This window comes from Pimephales promelas, chromosome 15 (genome assembly GCF_988280905.1).
Source record: "Pimephales promelas chromosome 15, fPimPro1.hap1.1, whole genome shotgun sequence".
NCBI lineage: Eukaryota > Metazoa > Chordata > Actinopteri > Cypriniformes > Leuciscidae > Pimephales > Pimephales promelas.
In genome coordinates, this window is record NC_142783.1 from 33,727,417 (window position 1) to 33,745,981 (window position 18,565).

General features: G+C 33.0%; 1 protein-coding gene across 2 annotated transcripts in view; it reads left to right on the forward strand.

The window, feature by feature from the left end:
- Nucleotides 1–18,565, forward strand: part of plcb4a (phospholipase C, beta 4a) — a 43,545-nt gene that overhangs the window by 14,697 nt on the left and 10,283 nt on the right. The window contains exons 14-32 of one of the 2 annotated variants that reach the window (XM_039691041.2): nt 58–137; nt 1,056–1,140; nt 1,232–1,322; nt 1,657–1,752; nt 3,328–3,425; nt 4,788–4,932; nt 6,282–6,366; nt 7,924–8,048; nt 9,069–9,120; nt 10,638–10,740; nt 11,581–11,745; nt 12,630–12,834; nt 12,914–13,002; nt 13,301–13,430; nt 15,884–15,936; nt 16,034–16,099; nt 16,236–16,351; nt 18,136–18,211; nt 18,310–18,485. In XM_039691041.2, the coding sequence (XP_039546975.2) occupies nt 58–137; nt 1,056–1,140; nt 1,232–1,322; nt 1,657–1,752; nt 3,328–3,425; nt 4,788–4,932; nt 6,282–6,366; nt 7,924–8,048; nt 9,069–9,120; nt 10,638–10,740; nt 11,581–11,745; nt 12,630–12,834; nt 12,914–13,002; nt 13,301–13,430; nt 15,884–15,936; nt 16,034–16,099; nt 16,236–16,351; nt 18,136–18,211; nt 18,310–18,485 (2,036 nt within the window). The remainder of the gene's footprint in view (nt 1–57; nt 138–1,055; nt 1,141–1,231; nt 1,323–1,656; nt 1,753–3,327; nt 3,426–4,787; nt 4,933–6,281; nt 6,367–7,923; nt 8,049–9,068; nt 9,121–10,637; nt 10,741–11,580; nt 11,746–12,629; nt 12,835–12,913; nt 13,003–13,300; nt 13,431–15,883; nt 15,937–16,033; nt 16,100–16,235; nt 16,352–18,135; nt 18,212–18,309; nt 18,486–18,565) is intronic. The other variant, XM_039691042.2, reaches the window with a different exon arrangement.

Consider the following 18,565-nt stretch of genomic DNA (forward strand, 5'->3'; position numbering starts at 1 on the left):
CCAGTCCAATCAGCATGAATGCCTTGACTGAAAACATTAACAGTATGTTATATGCAGGACGTCATTCAGGGAATTAAAGAGACGGCCTTCATGACATCCGAGTATCCTGTGATTCTGTCCTTCGAAAACCACTGCACGTACGTATGCGCTTTATTAATCAGAACAATTTATCCAGATCCTCTTTAAAGGAGTAGTTCACTTTTAAAAAAACTTCTGCTGATAATTCACTCACCCCCATGTCATCCAAGATGTCCATGTCTTTTTTTCTTCAGTCGAAAAGAAATGAAGGTTTTTGATGAAAACTTAACAGGATTTTTCTCCATATAATGGACTTCAATGGGGTCCAAACGGTTCAAGGTCCAAAAGAGAGTTTCAGTGCAAACTGCAAACTGTTCAAAGGGGTTTAAATGATTCCAGACGATGAATAAGGATCTTATCAAGCGAAACGATCGCGCATTAAAAAAAAAAAAAGTTTAAGTTTTATAAGCTCAAATGCTCGCCTTGCTCTGCACGTTCGTGACTCTCCTGTTCGAACTCGTTCATCAAAATGAACGAATCTTTTTTCGTGTCATTTGGTTCATTCAACGAACAAAATGAACGAGTTGACTCGGGAAAAGATTCGTTCATCTTGAAAAAAAACGAGTTTGAATAGGAGAGTCACGAACGCCCATCACAGAACAGAGCAAGGCGAGCATTTGAGCTTATAAAACTTAAACTTAAAAATAAGTGATCGTTTCGCTTGATAAGACCCTTATTCATCGTCTGGAATCGTTTAAAGCCCTTTGAACAGTTTGCAGTTTGCACTGAAAGTGTCTTTTGGACCTTGAACCGTTTGGACCCCATTGAAGTCCATTATATGGAGAAAAATCCTGAATGTTTTCATCAAAAACCTTAATTTCTTTTCGACTGAAGAAAGAAAGACATGGACATCTTGGATGACATGGGGGTGAGTAAATTATCAGCAAAAGTTTTTTTAAAAGTGAACTCCTTTAATATCTCACAAACTATATAAAGAAATGCTCAATAAACACACTGTAATTTCACCTCTCCATCAGGAAACATCAGCAGTATAAACTAGCGCGCTACTGTGAGGACATCTTTGGAGATCTTCTCCTTAAACAGCCGTTAGAGGATTTCCCAGTAAGTGTGTTTGTGTTTCGGTGTGTGTGTGTGTGTGTGTGTTTATTCAAGAGCTCGTAACACACTTACCTGCTAATGTTTTCTCTCTCAGATGGAGGCCGGATGCCCGCTGCCGTCTCCAAACGACCTCCGAGGAAAAATCCTCATCAAGAACAGAAGATTAAAACCTGACGTTGAAAAAAGTAGTGATTTTCATTTCTACCAAACACCATAGTTACTATGTGTAATTAATATGGCATCTTTTTCTTTGAAAAAAGTGGAGTGTAGCGACTATATTTGCATATTTTCTGAAGAAAATCGAGTTTTTCCCCATGCAAAAGTCTCGGAAATTCTGGTCATCATAACTAAAGGTGTGTTGACTTGACACCAGATTGGAATTACCGTAATTATGAGATTGTAACTTGTAATTACAACTTGTAAACTCTGAATTTTCGGAGAGCTGTGATGTGCCGTAAATACAGCAGAACTAAAAAACTGACGTGCGTTTAATGAGTCAAACATGGTTTTAATCCACAGAACAGCTGGAGCACTTCAGGAAGCACATGGAGGCCGGAGAGCCCAGCATCTCCACAAACATGTCTGAAGATGAGAACGAGGAGGAGACGTCCACCGGTGAGGAAGAGCCATTAAACGGGACCTATTATGACCCCTTTTTACAGGTTATAACTCTCAGGTGTCTCCACAGTGTGTCTTTGTGAAGTTTCAGATCAAAATACCCCACAAATCATTTATTATAGCATGTTGTTAATGCCCCTTTTTGGCTGAAAGCAAAAACACACTGTTCTCTTGTGTATCTTTAAATGCAAATGAGCTGCCCTTTCCAGAAGAGGGCGGAGCCTTGTGCAACTCAGGGGAGGAGCTAAGCTAACAGGGCACATAGTGACAAAGTGACTTCACAATGTATAAAAACACAAACGTGAATTTTGAGGCACTGTTTATGATTTATGGGAATATAAAAAAGGTGTGGGTGGGTTTGTACCATTATAGGGTGGTTGTGTAACACTACCCACACGCATTGATGTTCAAACACCATGTAAAAGTGAATTTTGCAGAAAAATGCATTGCTGTACCTGACATACAATGAGATCATATCCTATTATTTATTATGATATATTAAAATTATTAACTATTTGCAATACTTTTAAACTAGAGATAGTCTATAATCTCTGTTTCCTTGCGTACTAATAGCAAAAAACTACATTTATTTTAGACAAAGTGTTGTAAATTACATTCAGGCTATTCAGTATTTTAATTAATGAATCGACCCCAATGGCCTGTTTACATATAATGTTTTATAGTTCTTTAAACTATTATAAAATTTTAATATATAAAATAAATAAAATAAAAAAATAAAAATGTATACAATTTTGGTGATATGTGTGAAGATGTTGTGTCTAATAAGCCCATGAGGGCTGGGCACCATAAAAGGTGTTTGACACTTAAATAAACAATTCAATTCAATTAAAAAAATATATAAAAGCTTAGTTCCAGGGTATAAAAGGTAAATATATTTCTGCATATTCTACTACATTTAATTTAGATGTTCATGACTATTTTTTTTTTTTTTTACTCTCTCTCTCATTAACATGCTGTTATCGGTAACTAAAACTATTACAAATAATGCTTGTTAAATGAAATAAAGTCTGAATATTAGATTCAAAACTCAAAATTGAAAAACTTTAGAAATGTTGCTTTGGCAATTAACTGAAATAAAATAAGTTTCAGTACTAAAATTACTAAAGCTTGAACTAAAAAAAAGAATAAAATAGAAATATAAGGAAAACTAATAAAAATTACAAAGAGCACATACATTTACCAACACTGGAAATACTGAGAAAACAAAATCAAAATATATATTCATCATTTTATTATATAAAAATATAAAGGAAAATGTAAAAATAAAGCTAATTCAAATAATTTATAAATACTGTAATTGTATGTAAATAATATCACAGTGATATTGATACCTGTTTAACTAGAGTATTTGTCATGAATGCAAATAGTCTGAATGCAAAAATCCATCTTGACTGACTATCCTTTGCATATTTTTGAATATTATTTTCATCATGTCTCCTTCCTTAAAGTACTCTTGTTTTTTGCTTGTAGTCTGTATTTTGAAGTATTGCATTGATTTCACATTTCGTTTTTTTTTTTTTTTTTTGAGTAATGTATTTTCTCCATCTTTAGCAGAGCTGTTAAACGAAGCTCATCCCGAGCGGATTCACGGATGTCTGATCACTGAGGAAGAGAATCGGGAGGAAGAGGTTCTGCTCAGACCCAGAAAGGTTCTTACAGCATTACATTTTGACCATTACAGGGATAAATTTAAAAATATAAACTGATATTTTATTTTAATCACGATTTTAATTGATAATATATTTTTTTAATAAATACAATTAATTTACAAAAGAAATAAACAAATCTAAGATATTACCTCTTTATAAATTCTCAAATAAAAAATAAAGCAAAGAAAAAAGTAAAACTATGATATTTTATTTGCTAATAAATGACAAAGAGTTGTAATGTCATAAATGGTGCTTATCAGTGTTATTTTAGCGTCATTGATATTCAATATTAATAATTTCAGTTTCAGTTTGTTTTAGTAATTTATTTTAATATATTATTAAATATAAATATATTATTTATTATTAATTGAATAAATATTTTATTTATTATTTTTAGTTCAAGTTAAAGTGCAATGATTTCATTTTTCCTTTGTGTTAAAAAAAGAACATTCCTGTTAAACCTCTTTCTTTTCCACAGAAGAAATAGTTATACGTGTGATTGAACTATTGCTTTTAAAGTACACTGTAAAAAAATATTGATGGTTTAACTTAAAATTTTAAGGCAACCAGGTTACTTACTTTAAGTTAATTGAGTTAATACAATGAAGGAGAATGATTTAATCAGCAGAAACTCAAAATTGTATGTTATCTGAACTAAATACATTTTTTTAAGTTGATTTGACAAAAGAAAAAATGTTGTGATTACTACGCTGTAAAAAAAATATTGTTGGTTTAACTTAAAAAAAGTAAGTAACCTGGTTTGCCTTCAAATTTTAAGTTGATTGAACTGGAAAAAGTGAGTTAATACAATGAAGGAGATTAATTTAATCATCAGAAACTCAAAATAATAAGTTATCTCAACTAAATAAATTATTATAAATTGATTTGACAAAAGAAAATATTTTGTGATAACAAATCTTGAAAATATTTTTTACAGTGTAGTTATTATTTCTACATGGTTTAAATACATTTTTAAACTGGCACCTTAATGAACTTTACATCAGAACTTCTGACAGTTCTTCAGAGAGTGTGTGTCATCAGATCCGGAAATGGAGACAGTGTGTGTGTGTTGTGTCATTTGGTGAGTGTTGTGAATGCAGAGTTCAGAACTAACACACAAGCCTCTTCTCATGATAATGGACTGGACAAGCATTTATATTTCTGCCAGATTACTGTCTTTTCTACTTCTGATGATGGCAATCTCGCAGACACACACTCTCATCTACATCATAAAGACAGAAAATGAGTCTGTAGAAATGTAACTTAGTATTCCAGATTTGAGCGGGTGAGATCGGCCTGGACGGACACCGCATTTTCTTCTTTGTATTGTTGTCATGCGTTCTCTGGTGTTTATGTTTTCAGGCGGACGAGACGAATGTGGCCGACGAACTCGCATTGATTCAGTCGTACACGTATGTGGCGGCCACTACTAACATCCACCCGTATCTGTCCAGTATAGTCAACTACGCTCAGGCCGTGAAGTTCATAGGCTTTGATGAAGCCGAGGGCAAGTACATTTTGCACTAAAAACACATTAGCCAAGTTTCCATCCAAAGTTATGAATTTAACTGGAATATCGCATAAAACATTTGGGTAACACTTTACTTGAAGGGGTGTGCATAAGACATAATATGTGCATAATATGTTATGAATGTGAAGGAAAATTTATGCATGTTTATGACAACTGTCATTAAGTGTCATTCGCTCAACGAAAATGTTTTAATTAATGATACTTTTATTTAAATTGATATGTACTTGAGTTGTCTTTGCCTCTTTTGTGTTTCTTTTATGATTGTATTTGTTTTGTGATTGTGTCTAATTTATTCTGCTATCTTGGCCAGGTCTCTCTTGAAAAAGAGATGTTATATCTCAATGAGACAAACCTGGTTAAATAAAGTTTAAATAAAAAAATAAATAAATAAAAAATATGATATTTTTAATGCAAATATGACTTTGCCAACATTCTTACTTTACTAATGAATTCGTTTTATTATATTCAGTTTACATTTTAGTTATTAGAAATTTAACGCTAACCACTAAAGATTTAACGCCTTTTATTCACCTATATATTATAGAGGTAAATAAACTATAGAGATTATATCACTTTTGCTTATTTATTAGCAAATTAAATCATATGTTTAAAATACAATCTAATATTTTTTTTCTTTTTTTAAATTTTGAATCCATGTTTTATTATTAAATTGTTTTATTTTTTATTAGTAATTTTTTTTTCATTTGAAATTGTTTAATTTTCTTTAGTAATTGTGTTATGTGCTTCTGTCAGATTTTAGATTTTATTATCAAATAAAATATTAAAAAATACATGGCTATATCAGTTTTCATTAGTACATTTATTTTTCTTATTTATTAGCAAATTAAATCATATCTTTAAAATAAAATCTAATGGTTTTTTATTTTTTTAATTTGTGAATCCATTTTTTATTATTAAATTATTTTATTTTTTATTAGTAATTTTTTTTTTCATTTGAAGTTGTTTAATTTTCTTTAGTAATTACCGGTATGTTATGTGCTTCTGTCATTAACATTTAGTTTTAGTTTAATTTAATGTTTCAGTTTATCTTTTGTTCAGTTTTAAGTTTTATTCAATTTCAGGTAGTAATTTTTAGCGCTTCAACAAACTTATTTCAGGCAACATTTCTATTATTAGTTTAAGTTAATCTAATATTGCCTTATTTTATTTCACTTTGATTTCAAATAGTGTTCTAGAATTTCATATTAAATGAATGTTTTAAATATCTTTAGTTGAGGATAATATCTATCTAGACCTAGTTTGTAGAGTGTTTGTGTCACACAGGTCGTCTGGTTCACCTCCACATCTTCTCTGTATGTCCACAGAAAACAATATTCATCACAACATGTCTTCCTTCAACGAGTCTGTGGGTTTGGGATATTTAAGGACAAACGCCATCGAGTTTGTGAAGTATCCTTTCTTTTACATACTAAGCCATGTGTCTCATGCTCTTATCTGCCCCTAAAACATCTAAATGTCCATCTAAACATTTTTGCAGTGGAAAATATTACACTTTTTTTACGTTTAATTTTGAGGTTTTTGCTGTTGAGCTTGTATTTCCTTTCTCTGTCCCCAGGGGGCGTGCGAGTGCAGAAAATAAGATGGATGGTTGGAAACAGTTTGCAGTATTTTTTAGGTTTTTTATTGCAAGTACTGTTTTAATGCCTTTTATTCACCTCTAGATTTTAGATTTGATTATCAAATAAAATATAAAAAATACAAGGCTATATCAGTTTTCATATGTAAATTTATTTTTATTTATTACATTTATTTTATTACATTATTTAATTATTTTAGTTGTTAGCCGATTAAATATCTGTAATTTTCTAGATTTTAGAGGGGGATAAAATATAGAGGTAATATAATAGTTTCATTTATTTTATTCAGGAATTTTATTTTACAACTATTTGCCATTTATTAGCAAATAAAATATCATAGTTTTTCTTTTTTCTTTTCTTTTTTATTTGTGAATTTATATAGAGGTAATATCTTAGATTTGTTTATTTCTTTTGTAAATTAATTGTATGTATATAAAAAAAAATTAGGAATTTAAATCGTGATCAATATAAAACATAGTTTATATTTTATTTTATTTTTATTTCATTATATATTTGTAACTTTTTTATTTTCATTTATATTTATTCATTCATTTTTTTTTTGTAATATTGAATTCATTTTTATTCATTACATTTATTCTGTTTCATTTAATAATTGTAGTTTAATACTGAACCCTAAAGTTTTTTATTTTTTATTTTAGAGGTAATATCATAGTTTATTTATTAACAAATTAAATCATATCAATAAAATATCCTAGTTTCTCTTTTTTATTTTATTCGTGAATTGTATGTATTTTTCATTTTTTTATTAATTCATTTTTATTTGTTAAATGTATTTTATTACTTAAATTAATTTTATTTATTAGAAATTAAATTCTGAATACCTTTTATTCAGATCTAGATTTGGGCTCTTTTAAGAGTATTTTGGCCCAAAATTTCCTTGGACATTTAAGTCTCACCGAATCTCTCTTGATCATTAGAGAACACGAGAATAAATCAAGTATGATCTGTTTTCAAACACTGCAGGATCTTTTATCATAATCCAAATTTATGAAGAAAAGAGGTGAAGAAATGGCTTTTTGATCTCAAAGTCTTTTAATCAGCTGGTGTTTCTGTGATTTTTAGCAGATGTATGAAGTCAGAGTGTGTGTGTGTGTGTGTGTGTGTGTGTGTGTGTGTGTGTGTGTGAAACTAAAAGGAAAGCCTCTGAAACGCATGAGGGTCTCGAGGTTTATAATGAGAGATCCGTCATATCTCTATTCTCATCCAAAAGAGTGATTTCAAAGAGCGTTTGTACTGTGGAAACTCAGGCCGACAGTGTGAGGATGCCTTCAAGGGTGAAGTTTAAAGTGTGCGGCTCCACAACTCCCCGAAACCTTTCCGTTTGAGTTTCCTTGAATGAGATGCGCAGCTACAACAAGCGTCAGATGAGTCGCATCTACCCTAAAGGAGGACGAGTGGACTCCAGTAATTACATGCCACAGATCTTCTGGAACGCCGGCTGCCAGATGGTGTCTCTGAACTTCCAGACCCCAGGTACTGCAGACCACTCACACACACACAGAGAGAGAGAGAGAGAGAGAGAGAGAGAGAGAGAGAGAGGCAGGTTTAGTGATAAGGTTAGTGTGTGTGTGCTCCTGAAACTGGAGTTTGCTCTGGTTTGTTCTGTTGCTGTCGGCTGGAGAGGGTTTGATGTGTCAGTCATGATGTCAGAACGCTTTAATTCCAGTTCCACACTCACTCAAACAAACTGGCATTTTAATAATCATAATAACACTTCTCAGCCCTTCCAAGTGCCACATTTTTTAATTATATTTAATACTGATAATGTTATTATTATATATAATAATATAATGATAATTATTATAAATTTTTGAATCTTATTACTTATTTGATTTGAGTAAAATATGAAATGTTAAAAAGTAATAAAAAATGCATGATAATATATTAGTTAAATTTTTGTTTTGTTGTTCTTATTGAATTAATTTTTAATACATTTTTTTGTCATACATTTTTTAGTGAATCTATGTCTATTTATTATTATAATTATTATTATTAATATATATATATATATATATATATATATATATATTGTATATCTATAATTATTTTATTATATTGACACATTTAATTTTTGTGATAAATGCTTATTTATGATACCAATAATACTTTAAATTTGGTGTAAAATATGACATTTTGAAAAATAATAATAAAAAAGTATTAAAAAAATGCATGGTAGCATTTTTTTATTTTATTTTTTTATTTGGTTTTTAATTGTTATTTTTATTTATTACAATAATAATTTAATTATTTAATTTATTATCAAATTAAATATCAGACATTTAATACTGATAATACTTATTTCTTTCTTTTTGATTTTGAAGTAAAATATAAAATGTAGAAATAATATTAAAAAGGTTAACATGCATGGTAACATATATTAAGAATTTTTTTATTATTATTATTATGTTTATTAATAATTCCATCAAACATCATTTGGGGTCAAAGAGAGGTCAAACCTGTCCTGATGTTGTGTCTGATTGTTGTTTCCTGTAGATTTGGCGATGCAGCTGAACCAAGGGAAGTTTGAGTATAACGGCTCATGTGGGTGAGTAAAACACTACTAATTACACTGAATAACTCAATTAGAGGGGTTTACCTACAATTAATGCAGTGTACTTGCTGTTAATCTAGTTTGAAGCTGTAGAAAAAAGCTAAACATCAAATTAAAAGTAGGGTACGTTTGACGGCTGCGCTATTCATTATTACTCGAGTTTTTTGACAGCTATTGCATTAATGAACCATCATGTGCTCACAGATGATCCAGTTACTCTGACACATTTATCACTAGACAAAGCATCATGAGTTTCACTCAGAGAGACAAAAATACAACGCTCCATCAAGTCTAAAAGATCTTCCATCAAAGTTTCATTGATCTGAAGTGTCAGAACTTCATTGTGTCAGAACTTTTATTGCAACTAAAACCGTGTAAACGTCAACACTTGACCTTCAGAAACATATTCTACATGTCAAACATCATGCACAAAAGCAACTTAACTAACATTAAGTAGGGGGAGAGAGCGGGGCACAACCTAACACATTTTGGTTTTGGCTCATTATTAAGTTAGATGCAACTTTTTTTACACAAGCAACTTACACATATATGCTACAAATGAACACTTCAAGTTTAATTCTAGCAAATGGCAGAAGTGCAAATGGTCCAACTTACCCCATATGCGGGGTTAACTGTAACAGACAGACGGGTTAGTTAATTACACACATAATTCAGGACTATTTTATTTGTATAGTTTGATATTGTTTGTGCATCCGTATAGATAGATACCCATACATCCAATCATCCTTCTATTATGGATCAATATTATGGAGAGAGACGTAAACACAGTTTTGCAATAAATAATAATAAATAAAATCATAAAATATTTTAATTGCAATTGAAATAGATTTGTGTGTGGCAGCTGCATGTAAAATATTATTATTCATAATAATAACAACAGTAATAATAATATAAATGAGCTTAAAATCTAAATTTAAAGGGTTTATTGCATTAAAAACAGGCCATATTTTTAATAAATCAACAAGTGACCAATGCAAAGTAAACTGATGAAAACATTCCAGGATTTCTCCATATAATGGACTTCAATGGGGTCCAAACGGTTCAAGGTCCAGATGAGAGTTTCAGTGCAGCTTCAAAGGGCTTTAAACGACACCAGACGATGAATAAGGGTCTTATCAAGCGAAACGATCGCTCATTTAAAAAATTAAATAAAAAAGTTTAAGTTTTATAAGCACAAATGCTCGTCTTGCAAAACAAGTTTTGTGCTTATAAAACGTAAAGTTTTTTTTATTTATTTTTGAAATGACCGATCGTTTCAAAAAATATAAAATATCAAAAACCTTAATTTCTTTTCGACCGAAGAAAGAAAGAAATGGACATCTTGGATGACATGGGGGTGAGTAAATTATCAGCAAAAGTTTTTTTTGCTGTCAGTGTTCATTTGCATATTAATCAACACATTCATCTTGGCTATGTCCATTAGCATCGTGTTTAGCAGTGTCGGCATTAATGAAACCCATCAGTCCTGATGATATGTGTCGAACCCTCAGGTTTCTTCTGAAGCCTGATTTCATGCGCCGGCCCGATCGCATGTTCGACCCGTTCTCAGAGACGCCGGTGGACGGAGTGATCGCTGCCACATGCAGTGTCCAGGTGTGTGTCCTTTCAGTCCGACTGAACTTTAACAGGCTTCCTGTGGTCATGGGAAATCTGCAATCAGGCTTGGAAAACCACAGGAATGTCTTTAGTGAACATGCGTTTCCCTGCGTCTGAGGAAACCCTGATCGCAGCTTCTCAGTGAATCAGTCAGACTGACTAAATGATTCATTCACATCTATTTATTTACATTTTATTAATTTAAATATGTTTGTTGTTTCCAATGAATCAGCTTAAATCATTTAGAATCACTAAATGGTTTATTAAGCAATTTGTCTGAATGTTTATTATACATATATTTATTTAAATCTGCTTATTTACATTTATTAATTTCAGTTTATTAGAATTTTCAATGAATAAGTTAGACAGATGTAAATAAATAAATATGTATTGCCTACTGATTCATTTATCTGTTCAACTTATTCATTGAAAAGAACCAATTAAAGTAAATTTAAATATATGTAAATTATTAAACAATGAATTATTGCCTCCTGATTCATATATCTATTTAAATTGACTTTAATTGGTTCTTTTCAGTGAATCAGTTAGATTAAATGATTCGTACACTTTGTCTGAATATTTCTTAACTTATTTATTAATTATTATTTATTCGAATTCTTCCTTTAAAACCAAGTGAAAAGACACTTTGACACATTGCCTGAATAATAACACTTCATGTTTAATGACAGACACATTGAGTACTGAGGTTTGTTAGTGCTAGTGTTACACTGTTAATTATGTGACTGTAATGCGTGTACTGTTAATCATTCACTGTGAATGAAAGCGTCTGCTCGCACCCAGCTGTTCTTACTTCAGGAATGAGTGTTTGTCTCTCAGGTGATCTCTGGACAGTTTTTGTCCGATAAGAAGATCGGCACGTACGTGGAGGTGGACATGTACGGGCTCCCCACGGACACCATCCGGAAAGAGTTTCGCACCAGGATGGTCATGAACAACGGGCTGAATCCGGTGTACAACGCAGAATCATTTGTCTTCAGAAAGGTAACCTTTATGCCAGCGACGTCTTTGTCTCGATTACGATCTTTTTACCCTGAAGAGCCAAAGTGCTCGTTCTCAATGATTCTTAAAGGAGTAGTTCACTTTTAAAAAAAACTTTTGCTGATAATTTACTCACTCCCATGTCATCCAAGATGTCCATGTCTTTCTTTCTTCAGTCGAAAAGAAATTAAGGTTTTTGATGAAAACATTCCAGGATTTTTCTCCATATAATGGACTTCAATGGGAACCAAACGGGTGAAGGTCCAAAAGAGAGTTTCAGTGCAAACTGCAAACTGTTCAAAGGGCTTTAAACGATTCCAGACAATGAATAAGGGTCTTATCAAGAACCCTTCAAGTCATGACTCAAAAAGGTTTGTTCATTTTGATGAACTACTTTGAACAGAAGAGTCACGAACGCTCATCACAGAACAGAGCAAGGCGAGCATTTGTGCTTATAAAACTTAAACTTTGTTATTTATTTATTAAATGAGCGATCGTTTCGCTTGATAAGACCCTTATTCATCGTCTGGAATCGTTTAAAGTCCTTTGAAGCTGCACTGAAACTCTCATTTGGACCTTGAACCATTTTGGACCCCATTGAAGTCCATTATATGGAGAAAAATCCTTGAATGTTTTCATCAAAAACCTTAATTTCTTTTCGACTGAAGAAAGAAAGACATGGACATCTTGGATGACATGGGGATGAGTAAATTATCAGCAAAAGTTTTTTTTTAAAAAAGTGAACGACTCCTTTAAGGTACAATTCTTGCATAGTGTGCCTTTAAGCTATTCTAGGTCACGTCGCTCTCGTTTTACGTTTAAAAGCCCCTTCCTTTAAGTCGGAAACACAAGCAGAGTAAACGACACGCGACGCCTCGATCCCACAGGTGATCCTGCCGGATCTGGCTGTGCTCCGGGTGGCCGTGTACGATGACAACAGTAAACTGATCGGACAGCGGATCCTCCCGCTGGATGGACTGCAGTCCGGCTATAGGCACATCTCCCTGAGGAACGAGTACAACAAACCTCTGTCTCTGGCCACCGTCTTCTGCAACATCATCCTCAAAACATACGTGCCTGACGGCTTCGGAGGTAAGCACGCTAACGTGACGAAAGCAAGTCCATTGAGTTTCATCACAAGTCTTCACGCTGACAGATCTTTTCGTTTCAGCTATTGTAGATGCCCTGTCTGATCCCAAAAGGTTCTTATCCATCTGTGAGAAAAGAACAGACCAAATGAGAGCCATGGGCATTGAGACGGTGAGCATCTGCATCATTAATGCACACACAACCTTGAGAACATGTACTTGAATCAGTTCTTCAACTGTACCAATCGACTGCTAGCATTAAACTTTCAGCATTGATGTGCATTTTCAGGCATTTTTCTCACTTGTGCATCTATTTGATACACATGTTGGCTGCTTAATTTTACATGCACAAATGATTTGACAAAATAGTATTATAATTCGTACTTCAGATAATGCAGAATCCAGTCGTTTATTTCCCCATGCTGTGAAGGAGAATGATGATGTTTAATGCATTCTGGTTGTTTATTCAGTCAGATATTGCTGATGTGCCGAACGACCGCTGGATGGGGAATAAGAAGCGGAGAGAGAATTCGGCCGCGACGACACCGCAGAAGGACTCGGGGAAACTGGGACAAAATACGGTCACCTGCTCCAAAGAGGGTAACTATAAAAGTTCAAACGAGTTAGACATGGGTAGTGGCTCTGTGTCGGAGAAATAGAAGTACATAAATCAGTCCGACAGTGAATTTGGAGAGGACATCAGATAAGTTTTGAACTAATATTAAATATATATAAATATTTGATTTATAATGATAAATCTAATGCACATTTGTAACTTTAGCTAACATTTTAATTCAAAGCAATTTAGTAATTTGACATATTCCTAAGTGAAACAGGACGAATGAATATATGAATGACTGAATGAATAAATTCATCTAGAATTTAATACAATTTCTATTTTATCATTTATATATACATACAAACATGTTACAAACCTGAACCTAATGGATATATACTGTGTATAGACAGTACACAGTTATATATTGATCAAGGCGTGTGACTGTTCTGACTTTCAGCCAATTATGTCCAATTTTCAGCATCAGTTTAGAAATTCCTGTCTATTCATTGTATGCATTTAGTGTATAGTGTACCTAAAATAAAAATAATTTTATATACAGGTTTGTTGCTTAATTTCTTTGTACATAAGTTTACAAGAGGTTAATTAATACACGTTTTTTTTTATAAATATGGATTTGTATTACATCTTGTTTCATTATAGTCGAATCCAGAATCGAATCAAAATCGAAAATCGAATCGAGAATTGAAATCGAATCAAATTGAGAACTTGTGAATCGAAATCGAATTGAATTTGAACATCTGAAAATCGAATATCGAATCGAGAATTGAAATTTAATCGAATTGAGAACTTGTGAATCGAATTCGAATCGAATTTGAACATCTGAAAATCGAGAATTGAAATCGAATCGAGAACTTATGAATCAAAATCGAATCGAATTTGAACATCTGAAAATCAAATCGACAATTGAAATTGAATCGAATTGAGAACTTGTGAATCGAAATCGAATCGAATTTCAACATCTGAAAATCGAAAATCGAATCGAGAATTGAAATCGAATTTGAACATCTGAAAATCGAATCGAGAATTGAAATCAAATCGAATTGAGAGCTTGTGAATCGAAATCGAATCGAATTTGAACATCTGAAAATCGAAAATCGAATCGAGAATTGAAATCGAATCGAATTGAGAACTTGTGAATCGAAATCGAATTGAATTTGAACATCTGAAAATCGAATATCGAATCGAGAATTGAAATTTAATCGAATTGAGAACTTGTGAATCGAATTCGAATCGAATTTGAACATCTGAAAATCGAGAATTGAAATCGAATCGAGAACTTATGAATCAAAATCGAATCGAATTTGAACATCTGAAAATCAAATCGACAATTGAAATTGAATCGAATTGAGAACTTGTGAATCGAAATCGAATCGAATTTGAACATCTGAAAATCGAAAATCGAATCGAGAATTGAAATCGAATTTGAACATCTGAAAATCGAATCGAGAATTGAAATCAAATCGAATTGAGAGCTTGTGAATCGAAATCGAATCGAATTTGAACATCTGAAAATCGAAAATCGAATCGAGAATTGAAATCGAATCGAATTGAGAACTTGTGAATTGAAATCGAATCGAATTTGAACATCTGAAAATCGAATCGAGAATTGAAATCGAATCGGATTGAGAACTTGTGAATTGAAATCGAATCGAATTTGAACATCTGAAAATCGAATTGAGAATTGAAATCGAATCGAATTGAGAACTTGTGAATCGAAATCGAATCGAATTTGAACATCTGAAAATCGAAAAACGAATCGAGAATTGAAATCGAATCAAATTGAGAGCTTGTGAATCGAAATCGAATCGAAGTTGAACACCTGAAAATCGAAAATGGAATCGAGAATTGAAATCGAATCGAATTGAGAGCTTGTGAATCGAAATCGAATCGATTTTGAACATCTGAAAATCGAAAATCGAATCGAGAATTGAAATCGAATTGAATTAAGAGCTTGTGAATCGAAATCGAATCGAATTTGAACATCTGAAAATTGAAAATCGAATCGAGAATTGAAATTGAATCGAATTGAGAGCTTGTGAATCGAAATCGAATCGAATTTGAACATCTGAATCGATACCCAGCCCTAATAATAATGCAATGGGGGAATATGTGTGTGTCCTGATAATGCCAAATGTCTGATGTTACCAGTAAAAAGTGGCCGACATTATTTTAAATATATATAGTCAGTGAAAGAGTGCAAGCATATTCATGTACAATAATTCAGTAATTTCAGCTTCAGATTCATGAATATTGTTATTCTTGGAGTCCAAACCTATTCATTTAAACACCCAATGTAATATCAAAGTTAGCATTTTAATCAACAGTACAGTAGTTTTTGTTAACCTTTTACCATGTCTTGGAGTATCGCAATAATATCGTATCATGATATGTGTCGAATCGTTACACCCCTATAAAGCACACATCTCAGAATCAGTTCACATTTGCATTAACATATTTTATTTTGTGAACCTAGATGCATCAATTCTCACACCTCAACTGACCATCGATGACTTACAGCAAACGAAGGTGACAACCCAACCAGACACAATAAAGGATGTGATTTGCGTTGCTGAAATGTGAAATATGGCAGCGCTGCATTCATTTGTCTGTAATCTCTCCCCAGACCTACTTGAAACTAGTCAAGAAGCAGCAGAAGGATGTGGAGGCTTTGAAGAAGAAGCATGCTAAGGTGACTGAAGGCTTTTGTATCCCTGAGTTCATTGAATTGATTATGAACACTTTGCCGGAGTGTCACACACACTGAAGCCTGTAGGGCAGGAAAACTGACAGCACGGATACAAAGACAATCCTGCTTCCTATTTCAGGCACACGCTGCACTGCAGAGCGCCCACTGTGCTCAAGTGGACAGGATTGTTGCTCAACATGATAAAGAGAAGCAAGCGCTGGAGAAGCAACTCGAAAAAGGCTGCAAGAAAGCGAGGTGAACGTGATGTTAGTTTTTCAGTGCACTTTTCTCTTCATACAGGTACTGCCATCAAAGTTTCAGGTTTACGTGTGTACTGTGGCACCAAACACACGTGTTCACTTCAGGCACATATTTATGAATGTGAATTTCCCTCGTGATGTTTGAAGTCAGTGTTTGAGTCAGCTGTGATTTGATGATTTATTTAGTGGATGTATGAAGTCAGTTCTGCTGAAATTCACACAGATGTAGAGAGTCTCACATGAACTATCCACAACGATGCTCAAACAAACACAGTGCTGAGACATTCAGGCATTAGTGTCCATTATATATATTATTATATTATATTATATTATATTATATTATATTATATTATATTATATTATATTATATTATATTATATTATATTACTTTTTAGCATTTTATATAATCATAATAAAAATAATAATAATAAATAATAAAAAAATAATAAAATAAAAAATAATAAAAAAATCTCCATGCTATAGATAGATCATTGTAGATCTCCATGCTATAGAGTGATCATTGTAGATATCCATGCTATAGATGATCATTGTAGATCTCCATGCTATAGACAAATCATGGTAGATCTCCATGCTATAGATAGATCATTGTAGATCTCCATGCTATAGATAGATCATTGTAGAATTCCGTGCTATAGATAGATCATTGTAGATCTCCATTCTAAAGATAGATCAGCATGGAGAAAGATAGCATTAAGATCATTGTAGAACTTAATGCTATAGATAGATCATTGTAGATCTCATGATAAAGATAGATCATTGTAGAACTCCATGCTATAGATGGATCATTGTAGATCTCCATGCTATAGTTAGATCATTGTAGATCTCCATGTTATAGATAGATCATTGTAGATCTTAATGCTATAGATAGATCATTGTAGATCTCCATGCTATAGAGTGATCATTGTAGGCCTTAATGCTATAGATAGATCATTGTAGATACCCATGCTATAGATAGATCATTGTAGAACTCTGTGCTATAGATAGATCATTGTAGATCTCCATGCTAAAGATAGATCATTGTAGATCTCCATGCTAAAGATAGATCATTGTAGATCTCCATGCTATAGATAGATCATTGTAGATCTCCATGCTATAGATAGATCATTGTAGATCTCCATGCTATAGATAGATCATTGTAGATATCCATGCTATAGATAGATCATTGTAGATCTCCATGTTATAGAGTGATCATTGTAGATCTCCATGCTATAGATAGATCATTGTAGATCTCCATGTTATAGATAGATCATTGTAGAACTCCATGCTATAGATAGATCATTGTAGATCTCTAGATCATTGTAGATCTCTAGATCTCCATGCTATAGATAGATCAGTGTAGATCTCCATGTTATAGATAGATCATTGTAGATCTCCATGCTGTAGTCTCCATGTTATAGATAGATCATTGTAGATCCCCATGCTATAGATTGATCATTGTAGATATCCATGCTATAGATAGATCATTGTAGACCTTCATGCTATAGATAGATCATTGTAGATCTCCATGCTATAGATAGATCATTGTAGATCTTCATGCTATAGATAGATCATTGTAGATCTCCATGCTATAGATAGATCATTGTAGATCTCCATGCTATAGATAGATCATTGTAGATCTCCATGCTATAGATAGATCATTGTAGATCTCCATATAATGACCCGTGTAAATCAAAGCCAGAACGTTGTGAAGTGTAAGCGCTTGTTCTCAGTCATATTTTAGTACAGGAACGAACACACTCTCCCTGTTTGTTCATCCAGTGAAAGTTGCAGCCTTGAAATGAGCAGAGACATCGAAAGGCAAATGAACACCGTAACGACCAATCACAAATCCAAGGTATTGAGGTGATTTTCATTTGTTCCCTTCACATTCCAGCTACTTGCCTTTACAATTTTGAACATTAAAACAAAATGTGCTTGTGTCCCTGTCCGCAGGTGAAGGACGTGGTGGCGGCTCACGCGTCTGAATGGGCGGAGATGATCAAGTGTCATTCGTCTGAAGAGCAGGCTGTGAGAGAGCAGCACGTCATCCAGCAGTGTGAGACGCTCCGAAAGCTGATGTTCATGGAGCATGACCAGCAAACACACCAGCTCACACTCGTCCATGAGAGGTGAGCGCTTCTGAAGAGTCCGACTGAGTTTAGATGAAAGCTGGTGTAGTGTCCGTGAACTGTTCACCGCTGACGACTCG